General features: G+C 37.7%; 1 protein-coding gene across 1 annotated transcript; it reads left to right on the top strand.

Moving 5' to 3' along the window:
* The first annotated feature begins 6,045 nt into the window (after window positions 1-6,045).
* Window positions 6,046-6,387, top strand: LOC145007236 (uncharacterized). Its single transcript, XM_078966207.1, has one exon. The coding sequence runs from the start codon at window positions 6,046-6,048 to the stop codon at window positions 6,385-6,387; it is 342 nt and encodes a 113-aa protein (XP_078822333.1).
* The last annotated feature ends 5,768 nt before the right edge of the window (window positions 6,388-12,155 follow it).

Raw genomic sequence — 12,155 nt, forward strand, 5'->3', positions numbered from 1 at the left:
ATGCAACCAAGGATCCTGGACTTCGATAATGCAGGATCTTCAAAAAATCGCCAGAAGAACACGATTCATACAACTGTGGCATCACCCTAGGGGGAAACTATGGACAATCGTGTGTCCATGATCAATAATCTCAATGAGCCTTTCAACACTCCTAGAAACCTTGATTCTAGTAACTTCTTAAACAACAATACTATTAATACTAACTACACTAATGTTGATGCAGGAATAAACCTAAACATGACCAGGGAACTTCAAAAATTAAGACAAATGATCTCTAGTGTACTCGAAGTGGTCCAACCAATACCAGAAGCATTTCCTACAAGCCAAAGGATCTCGAGATGTGCTCCCGCAATAGCCGATACCAAAGTTCCTAGGTGCTTCCAATCTCCCAACATGAAGCTATATGATGGAACTACGGATCCTAAAGAGCATATAGCCCAATACAAAGAAAGGATGGAGATCATTCCCATCCCAAGGCTCTTAAGGAAGCTTGTATATGAAAAGGCTTTGGTTTGATCCTTACAGGATCAGCCCTCAAATGGCTGCTAAACATTCCCCAATACTCTACACTTAGTCAATATCTTTAATAACCAGTTCTCTTGCAGCAAAACCTTCGAGAAGATCACTAGTGATCTCTACCGGGTGGTTCAGGATCCTAAGGAAAAACTTAGGGATTTTGTCAATAGGTTTGGCATGGAAGCTCTGAGCATCCCCAACATCTACATGGCCACCGCTGTAGTAGCCTTTAAAATGGGACTAAGAAAGGATTCACCCTTTTATTAAGACCTTGTGATGACCCCATGCAGAAGATTGGATGAAGTCAGGTGCTGAGCGTTGAGGTTCATAAGGCTCGAAGAGGATAGAGAGATCTAGAAGAGAAACAACGCTTCATATTAATATGAGAACCCCAACAGGAAGGTTGAATCCTTGACTCACAGATCCTACAAATCGAAGCCCTATTACAAACTGGATCATCACATGGTTAATGCCCTTAAAGATGGAGGAGAAGAAGAAGAGCTTCCTAAAATCACTGACTATTGTTTTTCTATAGATGTTTCAGGTGTAGTTCATGCTATGCAGGATCTTGGAGTCAAAGAAAGATGGACAAAGAGAGACAGCAAGTTCACTGCTTGGAAAGACAATTCCAAATGGTGTGCTTACCACGAAGACTTTGGACACATAACGGAGGACTTCATAGCACTAAGAAAATAAATTAGCTACCTCCTCAGTAAAGGATCGTCAAAGAGATCCTCGGGAGAAAAAGAGAAAAACCCAAGGAGAACAGCCAGGATGATCACAAGATCCAGGAGAAACCAGGATCTCCACCCTCTGATGCTAAGATACTTAATGTTATTTTGGGAGGATCTAACATTTGTGGTACCTTTTATTCTTAAGCTAAAAGACACACCAAGGTCTCTAAAACAGAAAAGGAAGATAGACCACGGAAGAATACCATGATTAGAAGTGAAAAAGAAATCACATTTGATGAGACAGACATGGAATGAATTCAGTATCTTCACCATGACAGACTCGTGATAACATTGTACATGGCCAACCATTTATTTAGAAGGATCCTTGTTGATAGAGGATCCCCAGTTAATATCATACTCCTAGACGCACTGAAAAGAATGAGCATCCGAGAATCAGAGGTAGTCAGGAGATACTCAGTGCTCATAGGATTTAGTGGGGGGAAAAACACAAAATTGGAGAAATAAAGCTACCAATATACATAGAATGAGTAAACTCTATACAAAATTTTTGTTTTATTGACACCTTATCTTATTATAATACGATATTCGGTAGACCATGGATTCATGAGATGAAAGCGGTTCCATCAACATATCATCGGTGTGTGAAGCTGACCACTCCATGGGGAACAATGAAGATCATGGGAGATTAACAAGAATCGAAAGAATGCTACAAAACCTCTATGAAATCTACGACCAAACCCCAACAAGCATATCAATTAAGGCAGGGGCACGACATATTTTGGAGACAAAGGAACAAGACGTAAAGGAAGTGCCCTTGGGCATCGAGAATCCTGAAGCTAAAGTCCTCATAGGATCCTCAATGCCTAAGCAAATCGAGCAGGATCTAGTTAATTTCTTAAGAACCAGAAGCATGACATTCACATGGAAACATGAAGATATGATAGCTATAGACAAAAGTATTATTACTCATAAACTTAATATTGATCCTTCTTTCTTACCAATACACCAAAAGAGAAGGAAGTTTGCACCTGAAAGGAATGAAATCATCCAAGGTGAAGTAGAGAAGCTCCTCAAAACAAGGATGATAAAGGAAGTGAAGCTCCCAAGATAGCTATCTATCATGGTTGTCATACTAAATAAAAATGGCAAATGGCGAGTGTGTATAGATTACACAGATCTTAACAAGGATTGTCCTAAGGATCCCTTCCCTCTACCGCATACTGACTCTATGATAGATGTAACGACTGGCCATGAACTGCTGACTTTCATAGGTGCTTTAGTAGGATTCCAACAAATACAAATGGAGCCATCAAACCAAGAAGATACTACATTCATAGCACCAACATGTATATATTGTTACACCGCAATGCCGCTTGGTCTTAAAAATGCAGGTGTGACATATCAAAGGTTGGTAAGATCACCTCAGAGACCTTAAGGAAGTGTTTGACATCCTGGACGGGTACAATATAAAGCTGAACCACTCAAATGTCACTTTGGAATGAATTCAGACAAGTTCCTTGGATACATGGTAACCAAAAGAGAGGTAGAAGCAAGCCCTGAATAGATCAAAGAAATCATGGAATTTAGAGCCCCATCATCAACTAAAGATATCCAAAGGGTAACCGGAAGAGTAGCAGCACTAACAGGTTCATTTCAAGATCCTCATAAAGGTGCAATCCCTTTTACGATATCTACAAAAGGAATAAGAAATTCGAGTGGAAGGAAGAACACGAGAAAGCCTTCGAGGAACTAAAAAAATATATAAGCTCTGCTTCGATACTAGTGAAACCTATAGATGGAGAACCACTTATTCTCTACCTCTCAGTATCCCAAACACGGTAAGTGTCGTTTTGGTCAAGGATCTTAACGGGGATCGACATCCTCTCTACTATGTAAGTAAGAGTCTCTTGGATCCTGAAACCAGATACTCTTACCTCGAAAAATTAATTCCTGCATTAATAACAGCTTCTACCAAATTAAGAAACTATTATACATTTAGAAACTAACTATCTTATCAAGAATGTCATGAGAAAACCAGAAATTTCAGGAAGGATGACAAAATGGTTTGTGAAGTTAAGAACATTTGACATTAGTTAGGAACCACGATCCTCCACAAAATCACAAGCATTAGTAAACTTTGTGGCTGACTTTAGTGAAATTGTACAAAACGAAGTAGACATGGAATCCAAGCAACTCCTAGAATATGAACACCTAGGAAAATGGATGCTATTCACAAATGGAGCTTCAAATCATAAAGGAACATGCCTAGGGATCATTCTAAAGTCACCACAGGGGGACATCATACCCCAGGTAGTTAGTTGTGAATTCAACAATATCAACAACGAAGCATAATACGAAGCACACGTCATGAGACTACAATTGGCTAAGGATCTTCAAATCAGGTATCTTCAGGTATTTGTCTATTCTTTATTACTAACCAATCACTACAATGGATCTTATGCAGTGAAAGGTGAAAAATTATCATTATATCTAGAGATCCTCAAAAATCTAGCTTCTGACTTCGAAAATTTTAGCCTAACCCAAGTTCCCAAAGAAGAAATGTAACATCCAGAGATAAGGTATGTATTAATGACCCTTACTTTTATTGAATTGTCAAAATTAGCCTTGATTGTGAAATTGGTGGCAAATGAGTACGTGAGGCTTACGCATATGTACGCTCAGCGTACTCATGTGCGTATCATGGATGAAGAGGCCACTTAGTATGTTGGGTGTACCAGAAGGTATGCTGGGCATATTAGGCTCAGAGTGTAAACCCTAATTGTGTTGTGTGTCCCAATTTAAGGAACATGATGACCTCATTTCCAGCCTTCAACTCCCCTCAAACCCTAAATCTAGTTCTAATAGCTTGTGTGTGAATTTGAGGCTTATTGAGTGATCTTGTGGGATTCTTTTGTGAAGAATGAGCTTTGAAGGAAGAAGAGTTGGTGTCCAAGCATTTGGATATGAGTTTCCCTGTGGTTGGTGCATCATTCAGAGGTATCAAGCTCAAAGCTTTTTCATTGTTTCAATAGTTCATGTTTTAGTCCATTTTAGGGTTTTATGTCCAAAGCTTGAATTTTTATGAGTTTGATGAACTCCAAAGCATAATAAACGTCCATTTAGGTGTTTTTAGTCGATTGAAATCATAAAAATGAGATCTTGGTCGTCAAGATCTCTCCATGCATGAGTTATGAGGATTTTTATGAATAAGAGATGAGAGTTTATGAGTTTTAGACTTTTCCAGCCATGCTAAGGCTTAAAGTCACCAACTTTGTGAAGTAATAGACTCTAGTTAGTCTAGATTTGAGATTGTAGCTATGGTATTAACGGATTAAGAGCAAAAGAGTGAGAAAAGTGAGTATGGGACGGACGCCGAGTGTACTCCAAGCTATGCAAAATGTAGCACTTAGCCACCCCGATGCATGCATGCTGATTAGCACGCCCAACATAGAGGGATGTACGCCCAACGTACGTGTTGGGTGTTGATTTCCGGTTGACTTTTGGGGTTTTGGTCAAGTTGTGGACTTTAGAGGCCATGGAGGGGTAAAATGGTATTTTACCCTTCTGATATTTAGTAGAGGAGCTTAATCTAACATCTTTTGGGGGGATGTTAATATTAATTATTAATTAGAGGTATATGTGAAATATGTTAGGCATAGTCTATACCGGTAGTTCGGGTGCTGGACATACTTGCTTTACTTCATGAGGTGAGTCCTTTCACTTTACTTACCTGAGTGGTAATTATTGTGTGACTGGAGAGTCTTATTTGTGTTATTGACTGGAGGGTCTTATTTTCTTATACTGAGATATGTGATATTATGCATTCTGTCATTCTGAATTATGTTTTTATATTACTCTGCGTATTTATTGATTTATGACCGAAGGGCCATACCGATCCGTCAGACCGGAGGGTCTTCACTGAGACACTTAACCAGAGGGTCTTTATAGATGTATGTGGTATTTTGGGGAACTCACTAAGCTTCGTGCTTATAGTGTTTGTGTGTGAAATGTGTTTCAGGTACATCTCAAGATCACGGGAAGGCGTCGGGATGATTGTACACACCAACTTGATGATTTGTGTTTTGAGGATTCTAGGATGTTAGACAAATAATGTACCAATGTTTTGTGTTTGAGAGAATTTCAAATTGGCTTGATAAATGTTAAACTATTTGTGTGGAAGTTACAAGAAATCACTGAAGTAGATGCATTAGCCAATTTAGGATCCTCCATTAGGATCCCACCAGAGACAAAGATTCCTATAACCCATATAATAACCCCAACCATAGAAACCTTCTCTGACAAATCAGAAGATCCTAAACATCCGAAAAGTGTAGTGGTTATTGAAGAGTCTGACTCTAGGATCCTTCCTCAAAAGGATCCCGACGAACAGGATCCTCAAAGAAGTCCACGATCATGGACCCAACCCATTATGGAGTATCTCCAAAATGGCAAAATCCAGACAAAAGAAAACAACAAAAGAGCATTCAGAACAAGAGTCTCATGATTTGTGGTAATCCAGTGTAAACTTTACAAAAAATCTATAGCAAGTCCATACCTTAGATGCTTGGAGGATCCCGAAGCTGCAGAAGTCTTAAAGGATATACAAGAAGTAGATTGTGGCAATCACATTGGGGGCAAATCCTTATGCTCCAAAATACTTAGAATATGATACTACTAGCAAACCATGATAAAAGATTCCTTTCTACATGCTCAAAAGTGTGATGCTTGCCAAATACATAGCAACATCCTGCATCAATCGACAGAACCTTTACATCCTATTATCTCCCCATGGCCATTCATGAAATGGGGGATGGATATAGTCGGAAAATTACCAATGGCCCCAGGAGGAAAAGTCTTCATGCTGGTGATGACTGATTACTTCTGTAAATGGATCGAAGTTGAAGCTTTCATTCAGGTAACAGATAAAGAGGTAGTATCATTTATTAAACGTAATATCTTGATCAGGTTCGAGATCCCGACTGAAATTATATGCGAAAATGGATCCCAATTTATTAACAAAAGGAAAAGAGACTTTTACATAAGCTGGGGGATTAAAATGATAATGTCCACCCCTGTTCATCCCCAAGCTAATGGTCAAGCGGAGTCTAGCAACAAAATCATAGTTAACAATTTGAAGAAAATGCTGGACAAAAAGAAGGGAAGATGGGCAGAATAACTTCCTTTCATTTTGTGGGCAGATAGAACCACTTCCAAAGTGGCTACATGTCGGACCCCCTATTAGTTGGTGCTTAGGATAGAATACTTGGTGCAAGACCAAGAGAATAACAAAAGGATCCTAGCACGGGGATCTTGATACTATTGACGAGCTTATGGATCTTGCCAAAATACCCATTGCTACTCATCAACAAAGAATCACCAAGGCTTACTATAGGAATATAAAGGTCGGAAGGTTTAAAATAGAAGACTTGGTATTAAGGAAAACATTCCAAAACACGAAGGATCCTAGTGCAGGAAAATTGGCTCCAAAATGGGAAGGACCATATCTTATAGATTCTGAAGCAGGAAAAGCAGCATATTGGCTAGCAACACTCGAAGGAGATGTTCTGTTAAGATCCTGGAATACTATACACCTCAAAACATACTACAAGTACGTATTATCGACTGATCCACAACGAATCCAAGGTACACATGTTCTTTACCTTAAAATTTTTATTTTTAATGATTTTCTCCTCGAATACGTTACTAACATAAGCATCGGAGGGGCGTTAGCTAGACTAATGTCCAACCCTAGCTAACATTTGCTATGCAGAACGATGTATAATAAGGATCCTAAAAACATTAGGACCCTCACAATCGAAGATCCTGAAACATCAGGATCCTCATAATCGAAGATCCTGGAACATCTGGATCCTCGAGTTTAAACACCCTGAAACACAAGGATCTTGACACTTGAAAATCTCAATACCTGGTAAATTCCATTATATTTAACAATATAATCTCTAAACTATCATGTACATAAGCTAGATACTGACCATCTCTCCCACGCTTAAGGGTACTTAATCACTTCTGAGTTTTAAAGAGCTAATCACCCTCTTTCACATGAACTAAGGTTTATACACCTCGCTTGGATGCATGATATCTAACTGTAGGATACGGGTAAGGGGATCATTTCACAAGTCAGTGGCTTGGAAACCCTTTTATCTTTGAACACAAGTTGAGATCCTTAAGGTTTATAACATTTTCATGCTATCCAGAAATCGGGATCCTACCCCAATGATTACTTCAGATTTATAACATTTTCATGTTATCCAAAAATCGGGATCCTACACCAGTGATTACTTAAGGTTTATAACATTTTCATGTTATCTAAAAATCGGGATCCTACCCAAGTAACTACTTAAGGCTTATAGAATTTTCAAGTTATCAAAGATTGGGATTTCACACCAGAAATTACATAAGGTCTATAACATCTTCATGTTATTACACGTTGCGAGTTTTCCCATAGAATACTGTCGAATTGTAACATTTTCATGTTATATATCCAATGAATTATATCACAAGTTGGGATCCTCCCCAGAATATAACATTAACATGTTATCTATTTTGTCAAAGTATATAATCTAAATAGGTTATACTAAAGGGAAATTTCCCTTATGAGATCTAAGACCCTTATTAGGATCTATGAAAGTAAGGATCCTTGACCTTAAGGATCCTCATTGACCTTTGTTTGTAAGGAACCTCATTCTCAGCAGTGAACCAAAGTTTTCTTTTAAGATTCAAAGACTCATGAAGCTTAAAGAGAAACTTGAAGACAATCAGGTTCCATCTTTCCTCAACATTGAAGTTTTAAGTCAAGGATCCTAAATTTTATAGGATATTAAAACCAAATGTTGACTAATGAACTTTTGCCACTTCGGACTCATTCGCTATCTTGATATTTTCGAAGAAGTTTTAAAATCATACTAAAAACTCTTAAGAATTGCAAGTTAATCATTCAACTTCTAAAAGAAACTTTTAGATTACTTAACAAAGTCGGTTATTGTTTTTTTTAACTAATCCTTATCGGGCCATTTTGTTTTAAGAATTATTCACTTCCTTCAGTATCCTAACCATGTAAAGACCTTAGTATTGTATTATGCAGGAAACGTAGAAAGACAAAAGAAAGATCAACCATTATATTTAAAACAAAACGGTCTGCAGCCTTACAAGATTCATGCATCAAAAGATTATGCTACCCTAATCACCTAAAAGGCCTAGACCTTATCCTGGTCATCATCGACCTTCTTCTCTCTCCCCCCGGGGGTCAGCCGTAGTATAGGATTCTAACTGGCGGTAGTAGGCTTACCAGTTAATTTGGCCAGTACCTCGCACCAATCAACTAGATCCCAGGATCCTGCATTTTTAAGATCCTCAAGAAGATAGATGTTGGGTTCCCAAACAACCACTACAGTGCTGACCTTCTTATCTAAGATCACCTCCTCCATCTCATGGACGTGCTCCTCCTCTCTCTTGGCCTTCTCCTTGCTGAGTAGCTCTACCCTACTCAGAATATCCTTGTTGGTCACCTTCCATATATTCTCCTGACCCCTGGAGGGCTTGTTCAGCCCTCTCCGCCCGGATCCTAAGATCGGTGGAAACATGATCAGAGATCTATGACAGAGATATGGTAAAACGAATGAAGCGAGAACAAAATCAAGACTTACAACTTGAGAGAAAGAGACCAAATTAGGGAGCGCTTTCTCAGCTCCAAGGCTCTCCAAAGATAAACCTATGGAATCAATAGCTTTCTTTTTCTGGGATCCCAGAGTCTTCACTATTAAATCTACGGTTGACCCTTTAGGAGGAAGAGAAGATGAACTCTTCTCTTTCTTCACCACCAGCTGATGTCCTGACATGGTCATATCATGATCAACAAGAGTAAAGCGGGCACTAGAGCGAGTAACCTTGGATTATGTATACAAAAAAATATTATTAAGGATCCTCACTACAGACAGGAAAAAAATAAGGATCCCTACCCGTTGACATGAGGTCAGTAGCGGAGGAGCTTTCCTGCGGGATGGCTTGATTGAATCAGAAGGATCTCTCGAATTCTAGGATCACAAGGTAAAGCATTGAAATTCTACCCTTCTTAACCTAATCTGTGGGCAAGAGATCCCCATTGGGAACAGAGTCACGCCTCACAAAGAGGTATCTCCCTTTCCAAGCTCCATCATTATGATTGGTTTTTAAGATTAGAGAAGATCTGAGGGTTTTGACCTTAAGAAGGAAACGAGAATTCCCAAAGGTTGCGAGATCATATACGCAGGCCAACTCAGAAAGGCCTATGTCAAGAATTTTTAATTGATTTATCTGGTCGACCCAATATACGATCCTCCAGACAATCGGCATGGCCTGGATATACGAAATCCCAGTCACCCTAAAAAATTCAGAGACGATCTCGGGGAAAGGGTATATCAAGCCTAAGGAAAAAGGATACTCAGGAAAGCACACCCAAGTGGGAGAGATGAAATCGACCTGAATCAGAGGATCGAAGGGCCTGAAAATAACACTGCGAGGAAAGGCCCAACTGAGTTTTAGAGATTCGATGTCATCATCGCCAAAAGAGCATGTATCCTCTTAAGAGAGGATCCCTTGGTCGATAACATCATCATCGGGAAGGGCCAAGATGCTTTTACGATGTACAAAGAACAAAAGGTTGGAAGAAAAATTACCGTCTAATCACAGGATGACACGAGAAAAGCAAAAGAGAACGGATAGGAGATTATGAAACCGATCCCTATTATTTATACTGCACCGATACAGATGATTTGAGTACTAACGGCTAGTAAAACTATACGTTGAAATTTAAATTACCTAGCCGTTATGGGTTAAAACTGAAAACTAATATTCTCTCTCCTTTCACCTATTTACTTTAGTTATTCCTTTAATATTTACGAAACTAATCCATATATTTTCAGGAATAACTTGGCAGCAATTGTTAGGACCAGGATCCTTACAATATATAGGATCCTCGAATATCCAGGATCCTCATCTACCTCAGGATCCCGCCTAATTACGTTATTATTTTTATTAATATTTAAAAGGTTCATATATTGTCTATAATTAACACGTGTGCAGAATCAGTCAAGGGAAGACCAATTCTCAATGAAGAATCGTCTCAACAATGCTGAAGACCCGGAATACTAGGTCAAATAACGTTCATGAAGCTGGTCATAGAGGAACCTAAAAATATTGGACATCTTGTTGGCTGGTTTAGACTATAAATTGACACTTGTAGTCTGCACAGAACATACTTTTTTTTTTCAGTCTAAGCTTTCTCTATGAAATTCTTTACTTTTTCTTACAAAGAACTCATTATAATCTTCGTTTTATATCAGTAAAATAATCAAGGAAGGTGGTCATTATTACCTCCCAGGGTTTTATGCCGGAGATCCTAGCAATGATCAATGGCTTTCCTTGTAAACCATTTTGTCACTTTCTTTTACCATTTTCTATTACACAATCTAAACATCAAAGCCTCTCATTCAATTTGATTAATTAGTGCTTGTGTATTTTTTGACCAGAACAAGTATAAGGATGTATTTTAAACTTTTAAATACTAGGGTTCTAAAATTTAAGATTTCAAAATAAAACTATTTAATCAAATTTTAAATTATAAAACCAAATGGTGTATTTTAAATTTTTTCAAAAATACTTGATCAAATTTTAAATAATTAAATTAATAAATTAGTTTTGTATTTATCTTAAAATTTGACCAAATCATTTATTTTGATAAGGATATGCATTACCTTTTTTCAGAAAATTCAATTTTAAGCAGTTAAAACGGATTAATGTAATAATCCTAATCTAATCAAGATATCAAAATCGAAAAACCAGGCATCTGACGAGTCAAATCGTCGAGTTGAGCCAGCTCGTCGAGTCAGATAACAGAATGAGGATTCTGCTTCCTTCTCCTTTGGACAATTCACTATTGCATCAAATTCAACTGAAAAACATCCTTGGCTTTGATACCACTGATGGGTTTTGAGCATAACAACAACCCTATGTATTTATGCAACCCTAATTGGTTTTGGACCAAAGTTGAAGCTTGATCAAACTTTGAAGTTTCAAAATCATGGTCTAAGAAGTGTTCAAAGGTTTTTTTCACGAAATCATAAAAGTTTTCCTCAATAATCATGTTTTGGATATCAAAATCAATATCAAACTAGTTTTCAACAAAGACTATGTCAATATTTTTCATAAATGAGTCACTCAAAATAAAAATTATGACACAGAAAAATCTTCCATTTAAACCTGATGGTCCATGTTTTCCGAAACCAAATTCTATGCCAAAAGTAAAAGTTTTATTTGTGAAAGGCAAAAATGAAATGAAAATTTTCAGTCATTGTTTGAGTATAAAGGAAAAAATATCAATTAGAAGAGTTTTCTCATGAAAAAATCAAACATGCTTATGAGAACTACTTGTGTGAATCAGTGAGTAGAAGTACTTCATCACTAGAGTCTGTGTCGAAGATATCAAAATGGAGAGAAGTAAAGCTTGTAACAAAGTTGATTTTTTCTAAAAGTTAGGTTGAGAAAGAGAAAATCAAAACTGATGCTTCATTATTGAATGATTATGTTTTTTTTACCACAAACTAATGAGGGGTATTTAATTGATAAACTCAAATTAAAGGTTTAAAATTAGGTTTTTAACTCTCCACTTCACACTACATTCCACACTAATGACCAAGGACCCAAAAAGCCTTGGCTACCTTAATCTATCTGATTGATTGCAGGTATTATGTGATGAGTAGTATGATGAAAATTGGTACGTAGATAGTGGATACTCACGCTACATGAGTGTAAGGAAAGAGAACCTGAGAGATTTTAGAGAACTTGAGAATCTTGGTGTTGTGAACATTGGTAATAATAACAAGTGAAAAGTCAAATGTTAAGGGAAAGTGACAAATGGGAAGTTCACAGTTAATGGAGTTGCTTATGACG

The sequence above is a fragment of the Lactuca saligna genome, chromosome 7 (genome assembly GCF_052625555.1).
Source record: "Lactuca saligna cultivar CGN05327 chromosome 7, ASM5262555v1, whole genome shotgun sequence".
In the NCBI taxonomy this organism is placed as follows: domain Eukaryota; kingdom Viridiplantae; phylum Streptophyta; class Magnoliopsida; order Asterales; family Asteraceae; genus Lactuca; species Lactuca saligna.

Coding starts and splice junctions, on each gene's coding strand:
- LOC145007236 (XM_078966207.1), top strand. CDS start 6,046: ATGGCCCCAGGAGGAAAAGTCTTCATGCTGGTGATGACTGATTACTTC.